The 25,221-nt window shown below is 42.6% G+C and overlaps 1 protein-coding gene and 1 long non-coding RNA gene across 10 annotated transcripts in view; one reads left to right on the forward strand and one right to left on the reverse strand.

Moving 5' to 3' along the window:
* The window catches only part of ELF2 (E74 like ETS transcription factor 2), an 81,091-nt gene that overhangs the window by 11,234 nt on the left and 44,636 nt on the right, over window positions 1-25,221 (reverse strand). For 5 of the 8 annotated variants that reach the window (XM_084769019.1, XM_084769018.1, XM_084769016.1 and 2 more), the window contains 2 exons: window positions 1,335-1,448; window positions 376-513 (listed from right to left, as the gene is read on the reverse strand). In XM_084769019.1, the coding sequence (XP_084625145.1) occupies window positions 376-513; window positions 1,335-1,448 (252 nt within the window). Of the gene's footprint in view, window positions 1-375; window positions 514-1,334; window positions 1,449-10,827; window positions 10,967-12,046; window positions 12,251-25,221 lie in introns of those variants that run through there. The other 3 variants (XM_084769021.1, XM_084769020.1, XM_084769023.1) reach the window with 2 other exon arrangements.
* Window positions 12,446-20,410, forward strand: LOC311590151. 2 transcript variants are annotated; one of them, XR_014776788.1, is made up of 3 exons: window positions 12,446-12,799; window positions 14,648-14,942; window positions 19,689-20,410. It is a non-coding gene; the product is annotated as an uncharacterized lncRNA (long non-coding RNA). The 2 variants fall into 2 exon arrangements; XR_014776789.1 differs by having other exon boundaries at window positions 12,514-12,799; window positions 14,648-20,410.

A 25,221-nucleotide genomic window follows, 5' to 3' on the forward strand; every position in this document is an offset into this window, starting at 1 on the left:
GTGTGTGTGTGTGTGTGTGTGTGTGTGTGTGTGTGTGTGTGTAGGCTGTCTACAGTGGCTCATGTTTATAATCATCTCAATACTACTGGGGAGGCTGAGACAGAAAAATGACACATTCAAGGACTGGTTGAGCTATATATAAATAAGCCCTTATCCCAAAAAATAATTTTTGAAAAAAAGAAAAATAAAGAAACAAGCAAATAAGCAAACACCAGGTACAGGTGGATCTCTGAGTTGGAGGTCACCCTGGTCTACTGAGTGAGTTCAGGAAAGCTAGGGCTACACAGAGAAACTGTCTTAAAAACCGCCAACCAACCAACCAAATAAACAAACCAACAAACCCAAAATTTCTCACAATTGATAAATATACTCAACCTTTCTTCTTCTTCATTGGTTCATGGCTATCTGGGGAAGTAGGAGTAGGCGAGGCATCCATGGGTTCAGACTCCTCAGTCGACACCTCCACCACAGTCTCTGTAATGACATCTGGCCTCATCGCAGCATGGATAAACTCTGGAGTTGACATACAAGGAGGAACAAACACTTCCACTATAAATCAAAGTTGAAAAATTAAAATTTCCCACCCCTATTAAGTTTCCTATGTGGATAGCTCAATATTTAGAAGAAACAAGGTTTACAAAAGAATTATTCAAATCAAGATAAAAACTTGTACCTGAAGAAATCAAGTTACTGAATATCCAAAATACACAAGTAAGTACGTATAGGGACAAACACTGTGGGAGTTATAAAGCCAACCTCTTATGCCTTTTAGGTACTTTGTTATTATTGTCATTTTTCAAGACAGGGTTTCTCTGAGAAGCCCTGGCTGTGCTAGACTCTCTTTGTAGACCTGGTTGGCCTGGAACTCACAGAGATCCTCCAGCCTCTGCCTCCCAAGTTCTGGGATTAAAGGTATATGATACCACAGCTGTCTACTTTTACTTTCTTTTTAAGATGGGGTTTCTTTAGCCCTCGTTTGCCTCTCCCTCCTGAGTGCATTAAAGGCGTGCGCCGCCACACCTGGCACTCCCCCACCCCCACCCCCGGTTTTAGTGAGTAAAGGACTGAAAGGTAATAGGAAGCAAGGGGCCCAGCCTGCCCTACAATTTACGGAGACAAGAAAATAAACATAAAAAAGAAACACGATAACATAAACAACTGTTCAAGAAAAATTTGTGGGCAATTTCTGCATTATTTACTAAGTACAGCATTTAAGATTTTGGAACCGTCCGTGTCAGTTACTGGTATTAGAACTGCAGCAGTAACTCCTTTGCATTAACGTCTTCACTCTAACAGGAACATGTGGCACTAAGGCAAACGGGCAGCTCACATACCAGGACTTCGTGAGTCCCTCAAGCAGGTAGGAGACTCCATATGAAGCAAGGCTTCAGCAGCTTCAATCGTCTTATCTGTGCAGTGTGCACTACTGCCGTGGACTGATGCTTCCACTGTGAAAAGGGGCAAGTTCTTAGTTAAAAGGAGAACATTAGCAACTTAAAATCTATGACTGAACAACTCTATAGACGCCATGGAGTATTCATTAACTACTTTAGAGAGTAATAAATAATAATAAAGCTACTGTCTACATTCTGTGAAGTGAATATTGATTTTAAAAGCAACCAATGAGCCAGTTATAAGCCACGTGCTTATTCTCAGTAATTGGAAAGTTAAGGCAGGGAATGGAGTTTAAGACTTCGCCGGGCTGTTACAGACCCTATTTCTAATCAGGAAGCTGATTAGAAAGGAGTGAGAAGTTCTGTGATCTTAACCAAAAGAAAACAAAGAAAGAACCTTGAAATGTGAAACTTGTATCCATTTTAGATTAAAATTAACTGAGGAAATCATCCAGAGGTGTTGGGGAGCAGGGAGAGAGACTGGGTGAAGAACAACCACCTTGTAGGTCCATTATTTATTCTGGTGTGCCATCATTAAACTGGAGGTAATACAACAGCCAACAGCAGTCAGTCAGGAGCACTTGTTTCTAAGCTAGCCTCCAGAGTGACTTCCATTTCTATAAAGTCTCCTGTGACTGGACAACCTCTGGGCAAGGATAATGTCACAACACTTCAGGACCTCGGTGGACTTCACGAGGTTTTACGTGAGCAAAGTACTTATATGGGTGGGTGCATGAAGAGACGGGTGATTTTACCAGGAAGCTTTTCCTAACTCAATTGCTCTTCTGTGGCTATTACATTTCTTCTATGCTTTGCTATCAAATGTCTTATGAACAGTCACGTGTGAGTAGAGGCTTGCACTTTCAGGCCTAACCACTTGGGTCCTTAGTCTCTGCCACTAAGGCAATCCACTTACTCTCTCATGCCTCAGTTTCCACTGTTATAGAGCAGGACGTTTCCACAAACAGCCGTGAAACCACATACACTGCTTACTTGAAATGGGAATTCTGTATCATGACTGCTCATTCCTGTAAAATTGTAAGCTCCTTGAGATTAAGGGAGCTTACCTTAACCCAATTTTGCATTCACGACTAGACTTGTTTACTTTTGAAGTGCTGGTGATCAAACCCAGCTCCTCCCACATTGCTAGGGAAGTGTTCCACCTCTAAGCTGTATGTCTAGCTCTGGATTTTCCTTATGGTGGCGCATACACGCATTTCTTTTATATAAAATTAAGGATGATGCCATGCTCTTACATGAGAACTGTCAAGGACACGTTATCTTAGTTGTACATGTACTTCACACTGGCTTATTCATTATATACTAAATAATTTAGACAGTTAGAGGTTCTGAAAAATAAACACTAGGTTTAATCTGATTGGTTTTTCTAAAGACGTTCCCCTTTAAGAGCTTTTGTAAGTGTTCATACAATTCCGTAAAACCATGACCAATTTCAAGTGCAGACATGAGTCTTCTAAAGCCTGTCTCGGGAATCTTTAATTGTAAAAAGAAAATCTGTTAGGGTCTCCACAATGCTAAAACCTCAACCTTAAAAACAAAGTCATTTGGGGAGCATTTGTTTTAAGACTTCAGGCCTGTTTTAGCACCTGCTACACAGCAACCACACTCTCAAGCAAGGTGCTCAGGTCTCTCCAGTTGCTCTTTCCATTTATGGAAATCTGCTCAAAGCTAACTGGACCCTGAGAGGCAGCCAAACCTCTAAGTAACTATCTTTAGGTGACCCTGCTTACTCTTATCTGCAGCTTCAGTGAGGCAAAGGATTCATTCAGCCCTTTAAAAAACTTAGTATTATGTATAAAAGACACTGCCATTCTTGAGTGTTTCCTCTCTCAAAGGGCCCCCTACAAGACTCACACACATTACAAACACTCAGAAAACAAACTCTCCGGTTTTAAACACTAACTTGGGAGCCATTCTTTTAAAGGCAGGATTGGTGTTGTAACTTAGCTGTTGTCTTAGGTGCTATTAATAAATTATCCTGGGTAAGCTAATTCCTTACGTAGTATTATGAAGATATACTCTCAAACTGTACTGTATCACAATTATAGCTTCAAGTATTTAAAAATCACAGGGCAATAAAACTACAGATTTAAAAATATTTAAGTTAAATATTTAATTAAATAAAAATATTTAATTTAAATATTAAGGCTGGAGCCAGGCAGATCTCTGTGAGTTCAAGGCCAGCCTGGTCTACAAAGTGAGTCCAGGACAGCCAGGACTACACAGAGAAACCGTGTCTCGGGGGGGAAAAAAGATTAAAGTTGAGCATGGTGGTACATGCCTTTAATCCCAGCACTGGGGGGAGGAGAAGAGGTGCAGAAGCAGATGGATCTCTGTGAGTTCAGGGCTAGCCTGATCTATAAAGCAAGTCCAGGACAGCCAAAGCTACACAGAGGAAACTCTGTCTTGAAAAACAAAACAAAATAAAAAAATAAGTTATAAATAACAAAAATACCTGCCTAACCGTTACACACTGTGTGTCTTAAATTTTAAGCAGCTTGAGACTTTTTTTTTCAAAATCATTATTTCATGTTAAGTTTATGTTAATACAAATGAATCTTGATTCTGTTCTGTTCTGCTTTTGTTTCTTGAGACAGAATCTCATGTAGCTCAGGCTGGCCTGGAATTCTGGACATAGCAGAGATCTTGAGCTTTCCAATCCTCCGCCCTCTGTACCCTAAGCACTGACATTCCAAAAGTGTACTACCGCACCCAATTCCAGTTAGTTTTTTAAAGTATACTTTATTGCTTCTACTTCTGACCTCAAACTTCTCCCTCCCCCCAATTAAAAAATTATAACCCCCAAAAATTTTACTATTATTTTAAATATCCACAATTTTTAAATTACCAACTAGAAAATCCAATATGTTAAGTACAATCAGCCAGTGTCAGTTGAGTATTCATCAGGCGCCCAGTGCTGTGCTACAAAATCTGAGTTCTGTGTCTGAATATAGCTCCTCTGGCCTCCTGACGCTTCAGGTTCAGAGCACCAGTACAGATGTAAAGTAATCTCACATTACTCTGCAATCTAACAGCTTGTTAAACAGCAGTGATTTCTATTTTAGGAGCTTACCATGTTCATCTGCAGCTCATGCTAAACATAAATAAAAATCTAAAAGCCTAGTGTCTGATAAACTAAAATACAATGAGATTCAAAAAAAATGTTACCCATTTTATGGCAGTGAGGAGTCTCTTTATACTTTGTCACCTTAAGTCAACAGGTAATTTTCTTAAATAATCTTTGATAACAAAAATTTAATACTTCTTCATTTCTGTAATTTTAAAAACTTCAATGCTATTTTGTTCAGCTCGATAATTCAAACTAAATTTAAGGCTAGCAGTGGTCTGTGCACTCAGGAGGCAGGGGCAGGTGGATCTCTTGAGTTCAAGGCCAGCCTGGTCTACAGAATGAGTTCTAGGACAGCCAGAGCTACACAGAGAAATCTTGTCTTGAAAACAAACAAACAAGAGGCAGAGGAGGAAGAGGAGGAAGAGGAGGAAGGGGAGGAGGAGGAAGAGGAGGAGGAGGAAAAGAATGCCCGTTTAGGGGCTGGAGAGATGGCTCAACAGTTAAGAACACTGACTGCTCTACCAAGATGACCTGGGTTCAATTCCCAGTACCCACATGGCAACTCACAACTGTCTGTAACTACAGGATCCAACAGTCTCCTACAGACATACATGCAGGCAAAACATCAATGCACATAAAATAATTATTTAAAAAAACACAAAATTTAAAACAGCACGTTTGTAAAGATATAAATATAAACGTAATAGTACGCTGTAACCAAAGTAAACAACTAAAAGCAACATCTGCAAATAAAACTCCTTCATACTACTTTCTAGACAATGTATAAGAAATTCATGGTAGAAAATAAGCAGCTCAGTTTTAAAATAGAAACACACTATTAGGTAATTGGACAGGTCTCATTTTCTAGCAGCTGAACTTGCTGGCTGGCCAAGCCTCCCTGAAGTAATACATCAAATACATATGAAAATGAGTTTAACTCTGATCACAACGCCATCAATAACCGTGGCCTGTACTGCCATTTACTGTGGGTAAATATGCTTGCTCCGTGTCCGTCTCCAATCAGCTGGTGTTTGTATGTGCACAGCTCCAGACTCACTCAACAGCTGTTACAAAATACCAAACTTGGTAATTAAGTCTGACAAGAGGCATACCTCCCAGCTTTGCAAAGAGAACGCTGGCAATGGATCTAGTTCATAACAGTGTTCTCAAGTCAGAAATAAACTTTACTAGCAATGGAGTTTTGAGAGCAATGGAAAAATGAGAGATACTTCATTAGGTGTTAGTGGTTTCTCCTAAACATAGCACCATAGCCTAGTATTTCCTAGGTCATCACTCAAGTTTCCGCACTGACTGACCACATCTTCAAATGCCCCAGAGTTCAAGTGGTGACAGAAGGGCACCATAAAGAAGAGCGTCTGGGATCTTCCACCTTCACATCTGTCTCCACTGATCATCAATCAATACAGCTTTATAAAACATATAAAGGGAATTAAAATTAACTTCCTAACCCAAAATTAACAAATTAAATATAAGCCTTAATTTAACATTTTCTCAGCCATATTTCACAAAGTACAAAGGTGGTATTAATACCTTTTTACTGGAGGAGTCTACCTCTGAACTACATCCTCAACTTGAAATTAATACCTTTACCTAATAGCTCCAAAATATTGCCATGTCAGCATGTAATCAACATAAAAACTTTCAAAATTCAATTTCCTAGCCATATCTCAAATACTCAATACCCACAGGTGGCTAGTGGCTATTATACCAAATATAATAAACCCATTCTTAAACTTAACTTTGATCAGAAGACTCTTTGGCATCAAAATATTGAGAATCTTAAAAAGACTTCTGAGAATAGACGTGTTATCTACAGAGAGTTACTGTGTTTGAAAACTAAGACAGGTACGGTGACTTGCTGCCTGAAACCCCAACGTTCAGGAGTTTTAGGCTAGGCAGCCTGGACTAGCATGAGGCCTTACCTCAACAAACACAAACTTTTTCCACTTCAAAAATATTTACTCATTTACAAAAATATACACATTACTTAAATATGCATATATGAGAAATAACTAAAATAATTCAGTGGCTTTACAAGTGTGCATATGTTACACATGTATGTATGTATATATTTATTGGAGGTAGGGATTCCAAAGGGATTGAACCCAGGTCCTCACATACAGCACTAAGCTATATCCTCAGCCTTCTTTTATTTTAATCTTTTGTTTCAGATAGGGTGTCATTAAGCTTGTCCAAGCTGGCTTTGAGTTCACTCCATCGCCTATGTAAGCCATGAGCTTGCATTAATAATCCTGCCTCAGCCTCCAGAGTAGCTGAGATTACAGACCTGTGCCACTAGGTTTTATATATTCTGGGAATCTTTAAATTTTCTTTTGTTTCTGTACACTTGTAAAATTGAAGACCAAATAATCTCCAAATAGTACGAAAAGGTTTGACTTTTTAGATTCTCCTGAAAGCCGCCTAGAGACACTACATCAGTCTGCCGCCTGTCAGTCTCTACCATCATTTGTTTCTAAAGAAAACTATTTCCTGTTGAATTACTGATTGGCTTTTACCCTGACATTACTTTGTAAACTCACTGATGCATAAGTCATAGTACTCACGTTGCAATGACCACAACTGTTCATTCTTCAACACATTTTCAAAGTGAGTTTTTTCCTATACTAGCGATCACATCCAGTGCCTCACCACTCAGTCGTACACTCCGCCCCCAAATATGTCTCTTCCTATGTGTGTGTGTACAAGTGTGTGTGCGGACAGTTCTCTCCATCCACCTTTGCCTGGATCTTAGACGCTGAACTCGTGTCTCCAGGCTTGCCTGCTGAAGTGCCTTTACCACTGACTCAGCTCACCAATGGCAAGGTTAAGTCTCTGGATTTAAAAAATAATCATAATCATCATTATTACTTTTGTTTTAACACATGGTACCTACCTTTTGTTTTGTTTGAGACAGGGTTTCTCTGTGTAGCCCTGGCTGTCCTGGTCACTCTGTAGACCAGGCTGGCCTCGAACTCACGGAGATCCACCCGCCTTTGTCTCCTGAGTGCTAGATTAAAGGCGTGCACCACCACTGCCCAGCCATACTTTTCCATTTAGTGCTGCTTTGTATGATTGTTTTCATATCACACAAAGTACATCAGAAATGAGCTTTCTTCAGTTTCAAAATTTATAATGAAAGCCAACCAGATTGTTTTGTCAGTGAGATGACTGGTGCTGGTTTGGGAAGGTGGATCCCAAGGTGAAAGGGCTTGCCACAGAAGCAGGTAGGTCTCAATTTGATACCTAGCACCCAGAAAGTGGTGGGCGCTCAATCCCTAGGGCTCTGCTGGTACGGCAGGCAACTGTAATCCCAGTAATGAGGCAGAGACAGGAGGCTGGCCAGCCAGTCTACCTTAATCTGCAGGTTCAATGAGAAATTCTGTCTCCAAAACATAAAATACAGTAAGGGAGAGACTGAGGAAGGTACCTAATGTTTGGGGTTTTTGTTGTTGTTGTTGTTGTTGTTGTGTTGTTTTGTTTTTCGAGACAGGATCTCTCTGTGTCACCCTGGCTGTCCTGGACTCAAACTCACAACAAGCAATGCACCTGCCTCTGCCTCTGGAGTGCTGGGATTAAAGGCGTACACCACCACCTTGGCTGAAGGTACCTAATGTTAACCTCTGGCCTCTTCATGTACATGTATTCACACACAGAGAGACTATCCTGTATATCCACAGAAAAGTTCCCTCTTCATTTAAGAATACCACTGCACAGGAAACTCTGGTGACCTTAATTCTAAAAGAAAAAGGGAAAGGAAATTAATGCCAGCACTCAGGAGGCAGAGGCAGGTGGATCTCTGTGAGTTTGAGGCCAGCCTGGTCTACACACATAGCAAGTTCCAGGACAGCCAAGGCTACACAATAAGACCCTGTCTTAAGGAAAAAAGAAAAAAGAGGGAGGAAGGGGGACGGGGAGAAAAGGGTAAGTAGTCAAGGATTATACACTTCAAGAAAAGAAAGCAAATCTTTTAAACTAAACATCTTCCCTCAAATCCAGACAGTGTACACTTATGTTCACATAAATTAGGAAAGAACATTAGGACATTTATTAACCTACGTACGCGCACACACACACGAGAACTGAACCCCAAGTATTCAAGTACACCAAATACTGTAAGTTTTCAAAGGTTGGCTAAAAGCAATTAACCTCTAAGACATACTCACATGGTATACTTCCTAAAATCACTTAAAACCAAGACTCACATCTTTATCTTTGCACTAAATGTGTTGGGCCTCTCCTAATTTGAGAGCTTTTAACGTCCTTAGAGATCCCCTAGTCAAATGCTAAAGAGGTTAGGTGGTTAAGTTAAGGTTAATTAAGACAGTTTTATCGATAGCTAACTAGAGAACTTCAACCCTTGGTTCCATGGTTCCTTAAGCAAGTTTTTGAGTGTGTAGTCCTGCCTGGTCGGCCTGCCACTGCCTTGTGAGGGCTGGGGATTAAAGTGGGCATCACCATGCCACACCCAAATGCAAGTTTACAAAGATTATTAAGTCTTGACTATAAAAATTTTTAATTTTAAGAGGACACTGATTTGTTATAAGCAAGTTATTTATCTCATCTTCCATTCACACTCCTAATTGCATAAATATTAAAGGATGATGAAAGTGTGATACTTAAGTTATAAAGAGGGAAATAAAAACAAACAAACAAAAAAAAACCTGTAGCAATCTGGCAATGGTACTGCTAACTGGTCTGCAGCTGCTTAGGGACAAGTTACCCCTAAGTTCTTCTCAAGTGTCGCTCATGCACACAACCGTCAGGTAATGGCCGCAATCATCACAGCTACCTTTTTATTTGTACATTATATAGACTTTCATCTGCATGCTTGTATATGATGACTTCTCTCAAGGAGATAAAGAGATCATTTCATCCACTTACTTGTAAAACGTGCAGACACCGGGGTTGGGGATGTAGCTCAGATGGCTGAGTGCATGCTGAATCCCCAGCACCACATAAACCAGGACTGGGAGTGCACGACTCTAACGCTACCATTAAGGACGTAGAAGCAACGCATTAGAAGTTCAAGGCCAGCCTCAGCTATATGCAAAGTTTGAGGCCATTCTGGGGTACATGAGACTTGTCTCAAAAACAGAAACAATAACAAAAAGCATTACTCTCCATGTGCCATTAAAAATGATCAGCAATAAAAAAAGTTTTAAACCATAAAATCTTATTTTTCTAAAACTCGTATTTCCTTCTCACTTTTAACTTGCTGGACTAGCTTTGAGTATATCAGCAAACCCTCTTAAGTTTCCTTCTAAAAGCCAGTAAGGGTTCTTCAGATTACATGAACATGAAAGAAGAAATTGGGTGTAAAAGTCTCTCATGGCACACTGTGATTTAAAAACCTTTAGTTGTAAGATTTCTGTAAGCAGTACTCAAAAATCAGGTTAGATCTGGAAAATGGCATCTAACGTCTTAGGAAACCAACATCAGAGGAGGTGCAGACCTGTGCTAAAGCACTGGTCCAGCATTCCCCTCCGCTGTCCCAAACAAGAACGCCTATAAAAAGGTAAAAACAATGATTTCCAAAGACTGTATCATGTGCACGCCCAATACAACATCTACAGACCACATTCAGTTTTACTGGTAATTCCAAAAGCTCACCAAAGGAAAGAAACCTCCCACCTGCAGAATTAAGCCCTCTTACTCTATGGTGTTCTGAGTGCACTGGAAATAACATCTTTAGGTTTATTAAGTTTTTGCCTTTACCTAAGTATTTCTGTGCACCGTACGTGTGTGCCTGGTGTCCATGGAGTTCAGAAGAGGGGTGGTATCTCCTGGACCCGGAGTTACACGTGGCTGTGAATGTGTATGCTGAGAACCAAACCCAGGTCCTCTGCAGAGCAACAAGTGGTCTTAACCAATGAGCATTTCTCCCAGAAACATCTCTTGAACTATATACACTCAACACTCAAAACACCACTTAACCCAAAATAAAAGTGTACACTAATTCTTGGTGACCAACAGACTGAACATAGCCAGGATCCACGCTCTCATCGTGTTCTCCCACTCGGTAAACGTTCTTATCCACAAAAGGTGTTTAAACGCTGCTCCGTAAATTGTGATTTCCCTAGAGACTTTTGAAATGTGCAAAATACGCCACAGACTAAACACTATCCACCGTTAGGTGCTATACACTACATACAGTTCTATTAGTCCAGATTTTATTTGAATTTAAAATTCCATTAAACTAAGGGATAAACATATGTTGATCATTTTTCTCCCCAATCCAACCTAGTCAGTTTGGGACCTCCATCAAACTACCAATTTTAAGATCTCCACCTAAAAACAATAGACGGAAAAGACTGTTCAGACCTTTTACAACACTACTGTTTGGTGACTATTCCTCATCCTCCCGGGGCCCTCGCTGCGCTGTCTGGTAGCAAGTAAAGCTGCTTTTTCTATGTAACTTAAGTCCGTGCCCTTCCGCTGCAGCAGTGGCGCAGCACATCCCCCACCCCCGCGGCCACTTCCGTGTTTACACTCCTCTTCCCTCCAATTCCATGCGTACATTGTCAGCTTCACTCCCGCCCAATCTTCATTGGCCGGGCTCGGGCCCGTGGTCCCGCCCCCAGAAATCAACGTTCTTATTTGGAACATCTCGGAGCGCAGATTGGAACCGCGGGCCTGTCAATCGCGCGCGTTCTGTCCTCTCCCAGGCGCTTCCGCTATGGTGGGAGGTTTGGGGGAGGGGAAAGGGGGCAATTCCAAGCGGAGACTTCCCTGGGGCCAGGACGCCCTCCCGCCCGCCCCGCTCCCCGCTTTCACCCGCTGTTGACCAAAATAAACGTTCCCCCTCCGCTGTCCCCAAGCCCCGGGCCGGCTGCACGGGAGACACCCGGTGTCCTTCCCATTCCCCCTGCAACACCCGCCCCACGAGGGAGGGAAGGAAGGGCAGCAGCCCAGTTTCTCCGCCGCCGCCGTTAGTCCGGGCGGGGAGGCGCCGCGCCGGGTCGGCGTCCCGCTCGGCACCGGGAAGTGGCCTCAGGACCGTTACTCCGGCGCTGCTCCCTGAGGGAGCAGACAGAAGGCCGAGAGCGTTTTGGCGGGTAGCGCCCCGGGCCGCGGCGTCCATGCGGAAGTGGCGGCCGTGTGAAGTGTGGGGCGAGGGCGGCGGGCGGCCAGCGCCCCCGGCCGCGGGCAGGGGCGGCCTCTCGGCCGGACAGCGTGGCAGGCGGCGGGGACAACAGCCCCGCTCACTTCCTGGTTCCCCGGCAACTGGGGTGAAGCGCGCAACTCGCCCGCGCCGACTCCCCAACTTAGCCGCGGCTCCGTGCCCGGCCCCCGCCGCCGCCGCCGCCGCGCTGCCCGGAGCGACAGCCCGGATCCGAGGCAGGTTACTCTCCAAGGTGATCACTTCCTGATTTGTCGCCTCCATTACTTCATTCACTCCCCCCCCCCCTCCGCTGCCGCCCCGTTGCCGGAGGCGGACACCGGACCTGGGCGCTGACCGCCCCGGGGGACGCTCCCGGCCCGCCGGCCGCCCCCTCGTCCGCAGCACCGATGCACCGGAGAAAAGTTCCCCTGCGCTTACCGGCCCGGATGAGCAGATCCAGCTGGTTCGTGGGTCCCTCATGCAGAGACGTCGCCATGTTTATCCCGGGGCTGGAACTGCTGCTTCACATTGACTTACACCCTGAGCAGCGGCGACAGGGGAGAAGGCGGAACCCGCGGCCGGAGACACACGCCGTGCGGGCGGCACTCACTCACGCACTCGCACACACTCCGACGCCCGGATCCTTGCGCGTCCTCCGACAGGAAGCGGCGGCCGGCCCGCCTCCCGCCGCCGGGCTGAGCAGCCCCACCACCTAACGGCAGGGGGGGCGGCGGCCCCGGCTGGCAACGCGATCCTTCCGCCCCGCGCCCAGACAGGAAGTCCCGGGCGCCGGCAGCCAGCGGCCGCACGGACACCTGAGGCTGAGGAGCCGCAGGCGGCCCTCGGGGACGCGGGCCTCGGCAGGAAGAGGCGCGCTTCACGTTCTGCGGAAGCGAAGTCTGCAAATGTCCCCTCTGGAAAAGAACCGTGAATCAAATTTTTCTTCCTAGAAGCGACCTGATACTTAGTCCCGCGGCTATACATGAAGGTGGCTTTTTAATTTGTTTTGGCCTTTCCAGAGCTTCAGGGCTTATGCAAAATACAATCAGTTCAGTTGAAAGACCTGCACTTTAAAAAAAACTCATACCTAGAAAATATTCTGAAAACATCACTAGAGAAGTCAGGAGTCTTCAACTACTTGAAAGACGACTTGGTCCTCTTCTCTTCACAAGTCAAGAGTACACTAGACAGGTAATTAGCAAACACCAGCAGTGCAGCCAGCCAGCCTCTGGAGACTGTGGAGTCGCTGGATGTGCTGGTCAGGAAATTCGTGTACCCTCAGTTTTATCTGGTTCACTTGGACGAATGAATGTATTCGTTCATATCTTAAATAATCTTTTTAAAATGTTTTCCTTGAAACCAACCTTACAAGTACACACTATAGCAGAAAAGGAAAATAAGTGGCCAGTTACTGGCTATAAATTAGTGGAAATACAGGGAATAAGACCTAATTAAATGCCTTGCCTGTTTGAGAATTTCTTAATATAAAAACCAAAACAAACTGTTGCCATGAAGTTGTTCACCACACAACTTATGTAAAATGCACCTCCAGTAGATTAAGTGTCCAATAAAAAATGTATTGAATAAAAAATAAGCATCTGTAATGGTAGGGTTACAAATTTTTATCTGCGTTAAATACTATAAATAAAAAATTTGACAGCAATATAATACAATATGGTTTTATAATTTTGCCCAACATCACTGCAGTATCTGATGGGTTTACTTAAGACTGCCATGCATAGGACAAAGGGAAACAGCCAACTGACAGCTTTCATTTTTCACTGCTATCATTTTTAAGCATCTCCCATTGGCGGGAAGCATCTTTAACAGTTTCTGTATCAAGAAAGATAAAGAATACTAAAGGGTAATTTGATTACTTTAGGTAGATCATTGAAACTGATAACAAATCAGAATTTCTACTCCAGTAACCCATTTTCCATGTATTCTATTTAGTACAGAAATGGAAACCAAAGGGTAAGGGTGTGTGTGTTTGTGTGTGTGTGTGTGTGTGTGTGTGTGTGTGTGTGTGTGTGTGTGTGTAAGTGACAAGTCAGCATGGCTTAAAAACAATAAAATAGTATTCTTAATGTAGGATCAGTTTGAAATCTGACACAACTTTTGCTTTACTATATTTCAGATATATCTGAACAAGGAGTGTGTGTGTATATGTGTGTGTGTGTGTGTGTGTGTTTTCTGAATGTTTATCCTAATTATATGTATCCATGTCTGACTTACATTTTAAGTATCGAGAACAGAAGCCGCATATATCCTTGCATAATAGTATATACACATAACACATATATACACAGAAAGTAACGCGAAGACTAGAAAACACAGCATTCCTATAACTTCAGAACATATAAAAGCAAAATGCCTCCCAATGTTATCGCAAGTCAGCCCTGCCTTAAGAAGGCTTTCAGAAGCCACCACACTTTACTGAGAATAAGTAGGATGGGCTTGCTACTAAAATGTATAACGGCACAAAGTGGCAATATGGCATCAATAATCTAATATATGTACTTTTATGAATATATGAACACATTTGCGTTTTTCAAGTCTCCACAATCAAACAGTTACTTATACTCAAAAATTTAACTAATTATGAATACACAGGCTTTTATGGTAAATAAAAATAAACTCATTCTCCCAATGAAACTATAGAAAAACAACATTGTATAAAAATTACTTGTAAGTATTGGCAGAAAGAGGGGAGGGGGAAAGAGCTAAAGAGCTAATATCATATCTTACTGCTTACTGAATACAGAGCTGCCTGCTATTTACCTTCATTTCTTTTTATATATTCTGTCCTCATACCTGTACAGTAGATATTACTATTCTATACATTTCCTTGATGAAAGATCTCAGGGTCCTTGCTTAAAGTTATAGTGATAAATGGGTCAGAATTTGAACCAAAATACTCTGACACACACATGCTTAATCTCAACCACTCCCCAGGAACAAGAATAACATCCTTCTTATGTCATACAAATGTTCTCATTAGTTTTTTTGTTTTTGTTTTTGTTTTTGTTTTTTTTTTAGTAGTTCCACCTCAAAGAGATGTAGCTTAATCTTCCCCTCAATGGACTTAAATCTTTACTTAACACACAAAGAAGGCTGAAGTGACTGAGTCACAACCCTACAAGGATGCCACATACTGTGTCAAGAGCAACCCTAACAAGTCTCAAAGGCACCCTCTCAGCAACTGCCTATGATGAGCTGCCTATAAGGCGGACTCCAGCTCTAACCAAGCCTTGAGAGGACAACCCAACTGACAAGACTGCAGCTTCATGGAAGACCCTCAGCCAGGACTATTCATCAAAGCCACACACTAACCGTGAGCCTCAAAAACTGTGTGCGATAGCCAATAGTTGGTATTTTGAAATGCTCTATTAGGGGATAGTTTGTTAATCAAGTAAAAGGTAACAGAAGGAGAGGGTGGGTGAAAATCATATTCTTCAAAGCCAATTCTTCAATATAACAATTCTTCAAATCAAGTCTTAACATACTGTTGCATAAGTATATTTACGTGTTTGTGTGAACATACTGTTTCACATTCTTTGGTTAGATAAGTGAAGTCATCACATTCCATATTCTTTTTTCATTGAGGATTTACTCAGTCCCTGCTATGTAATAAATACGTGCTTTCTATTTTTTTCTTCAAAGACAGGGTTTCTCTGTGTAGCTTTGGCTGTCCTGAAACTAGCTCCGTAGACCAGGCTGGCCTCCAACTCAGAGATCCATCTGCCTCTGCCTCCCAAGTTCTGTGATTAAAGGTGTCTGCCACCACCTCCCAACTGCTTTGTAAACTCTACATAGCACTGCTGTGCATGAATGTACCCAATTGTATTTATCAAATGTCTTCCTTGTTAGACAACACTATTCTCTCTTTAAATTTTTAATGATACATCTTTTTTGGTTTTTCAAGACACGGTTTCTCTGTGTAGCCTTGACTGTCCTGGACTCACTTTGTAGACCAAGCTGGCCTCGAACTCACAGCGATCTGCCTGCCTCTGCCTCCCCCTAGTGCTGGGATTAAAGCCGTGTACCGCCACCACCGCCCGACCTTAATGATACATCTTTATTATTTTAAGTTACATGTATGTCTGTGTGTAGTATGTGCACATGAGTGCAGGTGCTCAAAGAGCCAGAGGACTTGGAATTCCTAGGAGCTGGAGTTACAGGAGTGTGGAGCAGCTGACATGCTTGCTGGGAGTTGAACTTGGGTCGTAACTGTTCAGCCAGCTCTCCATGCCAATTCGTTTTCCCTAAGAGGGTTTTTTGGGGTTGGTTTTTCATTTGTTTGCCTCACACATGCAAAAAGAGCTCTGTACCACTGAGCTGTCCTGCTGAGACATTTGGGGCTGGGGGAAGACACATGGCCTCATGTAAACCAGGTTAGTTGCAAACTCGCTATGTAGCGTAGGATGACCTTGTACTTCAACACTCCTGCCCCCACCTCTGAGCACTGGAATTACAGGTGTAGGGGTGTGTGTGTGTGTGTGTGTGTGTGTGTGTGTGTGTGTGTGTGTGTGTGTGTGTGTGTGTTTTCAATGGCCTACAGCTGGCTAGGTAGGCTAGGCTGTCTCTTCTGATCTGTAGAATGTTAACATATTCTAGATTGCGACACATATGTTTTAGATATCTTCAGCTAGCCTGTTGCTTGACAAGTAACTCAAATTGGTCATGCTATAAAATTTAATGTTTTGAAGTCAATTACACTTATTTCCCATACAAGATATATTAAATAATATTTCAGATAAAAAGTAAATTACAGAAGAGTTAAGAAATATTTAGGAGCTGGCAAAGATGCCTCATTTGATAAAGGCAAGAATATTTGTATGTATTATTTTCGTTAAGATTTATTTATTTATTATGTATACAGTGTTCTGCCTGCACACCTGCACATCAGATCTCAATATAGATGGTTGTGAGCCACCATATGGTTGCTGGGAATTGAACTCAGGACCTTTGGAAGAACAGCCAGTGCTCTGAGCCATCTCTCCAGCCCACTTGTATGTGTTATACACACACAAGTCTTAAAAATTTTAAAGAAGCATTCAGAAGTTAATTATAAAATGCAAAATGTCAAACTATGTCTGACACAGCTGAAACCATACAGCAGTCAGGAATCGTCTTAAAAATAAATTAATCAATAAGCTGCAGTTAACCCCAGCACTGGAAGGCCACGGCAGGCAGACCTATGCTGTCTCAAAAAAAAAAAACAAAAAACAAAAAAACCCCAAAGAATAAATACATTAATCATTCAACTGAGAAAGATGGAAAAACTAAGTAAACCAAAGAAAGAAAAAGAAGGGGAAAATTAAATAATGCAACTGCAAACAGAATTTTTAAAAACAGAAGATTCATAAAGTCAAAAGGTGCCAGGCGTGGTGGTACATGCATTTAATCCCAGCACACAGGAGGCAGCAGCAGGCAGATCTCTGTGAACTGAAGGCCCACCTGGTCTACGAAATGGGTCCAGGACAGCCAAGGCTACACAGAGAAACCCTGTCTCAGAAAACCAATAGATAAATAAAAATTAAAATTATATAAAGCCAAAAGGTGATTTTAGAAAGACTCAGAATCAACATAAGATAATATGATGTGCTGATTACATATGTTCATAATATAAACACATCCAGATAGCAAATCCAGACACAGGGTGAACAGATACCCACCATCCAACAACAGGCCTTAGAAACTCAATGGTAATAAACTTGACACCTGAGTAAAGTCTCTAAACTGCCAGAACAGATACACATGCTTTATAGCTGAAACTGTACATTTCAGAAGAGGAAATGGTAAAAAACTTAAAATGTCCAAAATCTTTTCTACTCAAAACATTCCAGACTTGAATACCTTTTTAGATACTACAAAATTCCTGTCAATTTTAATTAATACATAATTCTTTGCTGAAAACAGGAAACTAAGTGAGAGCCACCTGTATTTTCTGAGGCTGGAATAATCTTGATTCTAAAACTTCTTAAGGACAAGGTATGAAAATAAAATCATGTATGAATATACGTGCAAGAGTTAAAAAACTTTCCTAAGACAAAACAAACACCAATGGTAAGTAACACCCATTCTCAACTTGCAATGAGGTCAACATGTGACAACATTCACAAAGGGGAAAAACATGGTTTATCACACTAGCCACATATGCAACAGCTGAAGTAACTGGCTACATGTATGCAAAGCGACGTGAATGCATACTAAGAACAGTGCTAAGTAAACAATTTAGGAAACTGAGCCATCTAATAGCACTTAATCAGGCCAGAAAGATATATAATTGAGTACAAAGAATATGCTAATCAACTTAAACTGGATATTCACAAGGGAGCCAAACACAAATAATATGTACAAGAGATAATAAGGACTAAATCCCTTAAAGAAACATAAAGTCAATCTTGCAATTTTCTATTTATCCTTATATATGTATGTGTATATATAAAGCATATATGTGTATATGCTTTAATAAATAGTCCGTCTCTACTCCTTATTTTCCACATGTATATCTATTAAGTACTAAATTCTGCTTCTAGTCTCTCAATGTATCTTGCAAAATCATTTCCCTGGAGTACATCTTAGTTATTTTCACATTTTCTCCTCTTCTCTCTTCTTTTCATTTGTTTTTGTTTGGTTTGGTTTGGTTTGGTTTGGTTTGGTTTGGTTGGTTTTCCAAGACAGGGTTTCTCTGGCTGTCCTGGAACTCATTCTGTAAACCAAGCTGTCCTTGAACTCAGAGATCCACCTGCCTATGGCTCCTAGTGCTGGGATTGAAGGTGTGCGCCACCACCGCAGCCTCTCCTTCATTTCTAAGCATTTGACTCCTTGCATCTATGCGCGTCTGTTTGTAGGCTCTCTATGCTGTTCCGAGGATCTTCTCTTAAGACCACCTCATCATTGTAATTCTGTCACCTGATTTATTTTAATAAAAAAAAGTTTAATTACTTTATTTTTAAATTTTATGTGTATGAGTGTTTTGCTTGAATGTAAGTCTGTACACCACATGCATGCCTGATATCTGCAAACCCTAGAAGAGGGTGCTGGGTACCCTAAAACTGGAGTTACAGATGGTTAGAAACCACTGTGTGAGTTGGACTCTGGTCTTCTGGAAGAGAGGTCAGTGCTCTTAACTGCTGAGCCATCTTTAAAGCCCCTCTCTTCTCTCTTCTCATACAGGAACTCCCCATATAGCTCTAGCCTTGAACTTGCCTTGGCCTCCCAAGTACTGAGATTATCAGTACACACACACACACACACACACACACACACACACACACACACACTGCCGCTGCCATGCCTGTACTTTATATTTTCTACAGCTTCAGATACTTTCTCCTTCCTTTCATTTCCTTCTGGGGGTTAAATTCAGAGCCTTGTGTATACTAAGCACACACCCTCCTCCTGAACCGCAAGTCCACAGACCCTTTCTTCTTTCACAGAATTGTCTAGAGCAGTTTGAGACCCTTTAATACAGCTCCTCATGTTGTGGTGACAGCCACAAAATTATTTTCATTACTACTTCCTAACTTCAATTTTGCTACTGTTATGAATCATAATGTAAATATTTATAGAGCAAGAGGTTTGCCAAAGGCATCCCAACCCACAGGTTGAGAACCATTGGCCTAAACGCTATTAAGATCTTTATTTTTAAAAGAGCTTGTCAAATTCTGCCAAGAGCAAATTCTCATGGGTCTTCACTAGAAGGAAGCTGGAGCTGGGTTTTACATTAGATGGAGAAGGAAGACTAGATTTATCATGCTCAGTTTTCTCGTGTATTTTTGGATTAAAGATTAAAAGAATAAATAACTCTGATCCACTTAGGTTTACGATGAGTGAGACAGTACTGTGGTAAACATGTCACATACTGCGATGTCAGATTTATTCCTAGGGGCTTAATGAAGATTTTTCTACTTGGTTTGGATTTCACTATGAGATTATATTTCATTGTCTTAATGATTATGGGTGTTGTATACGGCAACCCTGATACTTTTACTATTTTGCATGATGAACCTTCATAGCAACTTTAATAGTAGGTGTGAGTAAATCAGTGCCTAACCCAAGTGTCATCTTCCAGCAACTGATGGAAGCAGATGCAGAGACCCACAGCCAAACACTACGTCAAGCCAAGGGAGCACCGCAGAAGAGGGAGCAGAAGGATTGTAGGAGCCAGAGGAGTCAAGGACACTACAAGAACACCACCAGCAGAGTCAACTAAGTAGAGCTCACAGGGGCTCACAGAGGAAGCACCAGGCAGGGAGCCTGCCTGGGTCTATCCTAGGTCCTCTGTTATATTTTATGGTTGAGTAGTTTGGTGTTCTTCTGGGACTCCTAACAGTGGAAGTAGGGAGTCTCTGACTCTTTTGCCTTCTCTTGGGAGCCTTTCCGTCCTCCCTCCTACTAGACTGCCTGGCCCAGCCTTGATACCACAGGGTTTGTGCCTAGCTTTACTGTAATTTGTTATGCCATGTTCGGTTGAAATCCCTAAGAGACATACTCTTTTTTTGAAGGGCTACACAGGAGGAATGGATCTGGGGGGAAAAGAGGATGAGACCGGAAGTTGTGGAAGAAGGAGAAACTGCGTCAGGATGTAATGGAGAAGTTTTCTTTAAGTATATATGAGTAGTCTTTTAGATCTTAAATGCTAACCCATTTGCAAAGAATGACATTTGTTTTAATGTGTCTATGTGGTACTAGCAGTTGAACTCAGAGCTTTGTACATACAAGGCATGCACTTCACAGCTCAGCCATACCTCAACCCTGTTTACTCTCTTCTCATCATTAAAGGCTCTTCTTCCACCTGTGCTCCCTAACTTTATCACCACGAACTGAGAAAATGCCCCCGCCAGATTGTCCTGTGGGCAGTCTTGTGTGGGAGAGTCCAGACAGTTACAGGTAGTACCACCAACGGATAGGTGATCCTGGGGTGTACAAGAAAACAAGCTAAGCAGGCTACAGGACGCCATAGGAAGCGAGCCAGTGGGCAGTGCCCCTGCCGAGCCTCTGCTTCAGTTCCTGCCTCCCCTACCTGCCTGCGACCTTGTCCTGACTTCCCTCAGTGATGGACCTTACCTGGCACTGTAAGATGAAATAAGCCCTTTCCTGCACAAGTTGCTTTTGGTCACACCCAAGGTCACAGCAACAGAAACTCCTTAGGGTCACTTCATTGGCGAGGTCCTCCAGTAATGCTAATGGGTAAAGAACTTGCTGGCCCCCTTCTTCCCCGCTAAAGGACATTTACTCTGAGCTTGTTTTTTTTGAAGATTGTCCTGCTGTATAGCCCAGGCTGCCTGGAATTTGAGACTTGATTCTCCAAGTGCTGAGATTATGTTCATGGGCCACCATACTCACTCTACTGTACATTTTTAATAATATGCCTTACGAGGTTTCAACAGTCTTTATCCTCAGTAGACACTACATTTTAACAAATATGTGTGTGATCTATTGAAATTGTTACATGAGTATTTTTCCTTCAGTGCAATCACACAGTGATTTGCTCACTAACAGTTCTTTTTAACATCATAACTGCCCTTGCGATCCTATTATGAATCCCTTGTATTTTTAGACAGACTTCATCTGCCACTCTATATTTGAAATAACTGAAGCTATGATCATGGAACAGTGTCACCATAAATTTCATGTTTGCTTTTACTACTTTAAATTTTGTATTGTGGGGAGAGGCAGGCGCATGCCACAGCACACGTGTGGAGGTCAGGGAACAACTGGGAGACTTGGCTCTCTCCTCCCACACAGGCTGCCGAGCTTGACAGCAAGTGCTTTTACCTGCTGCACCATCTCACAGACCTAATTTCACTTTAAAATTTTCTAACAGGTATTTTTGTCAGTATTTCATACATGCATAAACTGCATTCTAATTACTCTCCTTTTCCACTCCTGTTATCCTCTTCCTCCTTAGAAATCCCTTCCCACATTAATGCTGTTTTGCTTTGGTTTTGCGAACCACTGAATTTAATCACCTGTGTGATCATGAATTTAGAACTATCCTTTGGAGCTCAGGGGACAACTAAAAGACATGACTCCCCCCTCCTAGAAGGTTTTGGCATCCAGTCATTCAGCATGGAGGGAGAGGACCTATGAGGCCATCCCCCACCCCCAAGTGCCTGTTGGCAGGTCTAGTCATGTGCCATTCCTAATGCAGGTAACTGCATCTTCTGTGAGTTCACGAGCGGCTGCATCATGCCCACGTGGCACTTTACACACAGCCCTTCTCCTTATTTCCTGAGCCCCATAGGTGGTGACAGAAATGTCTTGTTTAGGACATTTACTCTCAGAACCTAGAGCAGCTGTAGATCTCCAGATTCACCAGGATTATGTCTGTCATTAAGAGCAAACATAGCAGCCAGTGCAGTGGTGCACACCTGTAATCCCAGCACTCAGGAAGCAGAGGCAGGTGGGTCGCTGTGAGTTCAAGGCCAGCCTGGTCTACAAAGGGAGTCCAGGACAGCCAAGCCTGGATAGAAAAACGTTGTCTCCAAAAACAAGATCAAAAATCAAAAAACAAAAGAGTAGGCTTAGCATTTGTTTGTGGGTGTGAGCTAGATGCTCATAAGGCACTTTGACTCTGTATCAATTTAAACAACAATTCTAAGTTCCCTACTGGAGCCTATAACTTCCCCAGCCATGTGTTTTTGATGAGGTTTAAGGCCCCGTGTATGGGTTCCTTCCTGTGTCACCAGGCTCAAATTCAAGCAGAGACAAGGACACACCTTCGTAGCAGGTTGGTTTGGGAGTTCACAGCATTCACAGCTGTACAAAACTCTTAAGGCCTTGGTCTCCCAGCAACCTGCATGGCGGCTGTCCAGCACTAGGAAAGCTGGCCAGCAGACAGGAAGTTTCTAACCCAGTCCCAGCTGCTCTCTAGGTCCTGCAACCAAAGCCTATGGTCTTACAGCCAGCTCAGGGCAGGCAGAAACGGCCAAAGCCAGTCCTGCTCTAGAGGACCCTGGAAACCACCAACCACTCACACGAAGGCGTCCACACCTGGGCAGGGGCTGCCGTGCAGTGAAGCAAGGCCCTGGGAGCAGCACCGCCAGCCATGCAGGACATCTTCAGTCCTGTCTCTAATAACATTCTTCATTAGCTTACAAGTTTGCAACACCCTTTTTTCATATAGCTTTCATTATGGCTAACCTTCCCGCCTGCCCCCATAATTTCATATACTTTCAGCATTATCTATTTTATAAATGTTCAATTTCCTTAGCAACAGCTTATTCAAAGTTTTCTTTTGACTTATGTTTTGTTTGCTTGGTTGGTTGTTGGTTCTTTGGTTTTTTATTTGCTTTGGTTTTTTGATTTTTCAAGACAGGGTTTCTCTGTGTAGCCCTGGCTGTCCTAGAACTCAACTCTATAAACTAGGCTGGCAGAGATCCTTCCACCTCTGCCTCCCAAGTGCTGGGATAAAGGCATGTGCTGCTACGACCTAGTCAGATTCTTTTTTAAATGCATGTGTCTGTGTGAATATGTGCTGTATGTATGTAGGTGTCTATCAAGGCCAGAAGGTGTCGGATTCCCTAGGACAGGGGTTACAGGTGGCTGTGGAACCGTACTGACAACTGAACTTGGGTCCTCTCGAAAAGTGGTAAGTGCTCCTAACCACTAGACAATCTCTCCAGTGCCCCCCCATAATACTATTAAATACTATTATTTAATCATGGCAACCTGCTTTACACCTTGGTTTTGCCTTTTCTGCTTCACAGCTGTATTTTTTAAATGCACAGAAATTAATGGTTTGACTTCAGAAATACTCTTCCCCACATTTTAAGGACCTCTTTGCTTTTTGTTTGTTTGTTTGTTTGTTTGTTTTTGGAAACAAGGTTTCTCTGTGTAACCTTGGCTGTCCTGGACTTGCTTTGTAGACCAGGCTGGCTTCAAACTCACAGCAATCCACCTGCCTTTGCCTCACAAGTGCTGGGATTACAGGTGTGAGCCACCACGCCCAACTTTTAGAGCCTCTTTGTCTTAATTAAAGATATTCACCCTAAGCTTTTTAAAATACTTATTTATTGTTTATCCAGTATTCTGCCTGAATATCCGAAGAGGACCAGATCTCATTATAGATGGTTATCAGCCACCATGTGGTTGCTGGGAATTGAACTCAGGACCTTTGGAAGAATAGCCAGTGCTCTTAACCTCTGAGCCATCTCTCCTGCCCACACCCTAAGCTTTTTTTTTATTGCTGCCATTTCCTTCAGCTATTATTTTTCTGGTGAAATGTTTATCCATTTTATAAATTTTTATTTTTTATCTGTTATTTGTCACCTGCTTCTACTATTCGGTCTACTTTTGCTGAGGCTATTATAAATAGCAGATGTGTTTAAGAACACAGTAAATGACTGATATAATTTAGACTTCTATATCCTGATTTATGACTGACAACCATCATTTTCCCTGTTTATTAAGCTAGAATAAGTTTAATTTATTATTCCCTAGTCTAACCCCACTTTAGTATTTTGCAAGCTATGTTTCCTGGGTTCTGGTTTGTTTGAGGATGTGGTCTTATACTGTAGCCCACACTGGGTCAAACTCACAATCATTTTGCCTCAACTTCCTGATGGAGAGGACCACAGGCATGTGCAACCACACTTGGTATCAGAGCTACAAGTTCTGCTTCGCTCACACTGTCTGACTTGATCCCTTCTAGCTTTCTCTCTAACCACACCTATTGCAGCCGCTGAAGCAGCGGAACTTCAGCTGCACAGCTCGTCAGTCTCTAAGTAAACCACAAAATTCTTAGAGCTCTGTTCTGGCTCGTGATGTCTTCTCAATAAATTAGAAAAGAGTCTACTGGGAGTTTATGAGGCACATCATGAAAATTCAACCAAATAAATGCAAACATAATAATACATCCGGGTAAAACTTCATGGCTATATGAATTCACTAAGTCAATGAATCCAAGGAGTTCCGCATCCTCGAGTTCAACCACCTACGAACTGAAAATATTTGGGGTAGGGGGTTGGATTGGTACTGACCACGGAGAGCCCTTTTCCTGTACAGCACCCAGTTATTAAGTATTAGAAGGACGTGATGTAAGCACACAGAGTGCGCAAGGGCTACTCAGAAGCACGCCACTTTATATAAGGAACTTGAGCGGCAGTGAGGTTTGTTTGGAACACAAGATCTGATTACGTAGCCCAGGCTGGTCTTGAACTCACAGCTTCCCAGGTCCTGGGATGACAGCTTCCCCACGGATGTTGGTCCTGTGGGAGAGGGAGGGTCCTCCAAGCACAGCATCCAAGAGCTGAGCAAGGCTGCTCATGCCTGCAGTCCACACGCGAGGGGGGGAAGGGAAAAGCAGGGAGAGGAGTTTGAATACTTCTTCACTATCCTGAACATCTGAGGCAAGCCTGAGCTACATGAAATCCTCTCTCAAAAAGAACAAAAGGGAAAACAAAAAGCTGTAACTGTTTTCCATCTGCTACTCTTGTCAACAAAGAACACCCAGAAAAGCACATAAGCGCCACCAGATGGCACCAAACCACAGCCAGACTTTGAATCAGTTTGACTAACTTGCAGAAGCGCCTTGCCGAGCCAGCCCTGCATGCAGACCTCTCATGCGCTGCTCCCAGGCAAAGGCTCCATACTTTTCTTCC

Source organism: Acomys minous, assembly GCF_964271855.1.
Source record: "Acomys minous genome assembly, chromosome: 19".
NCBI lineage: Eukaryota > Metazoa > Chordata > Mammalia > Rodentia > Muridae > Acomys > Acomys minous.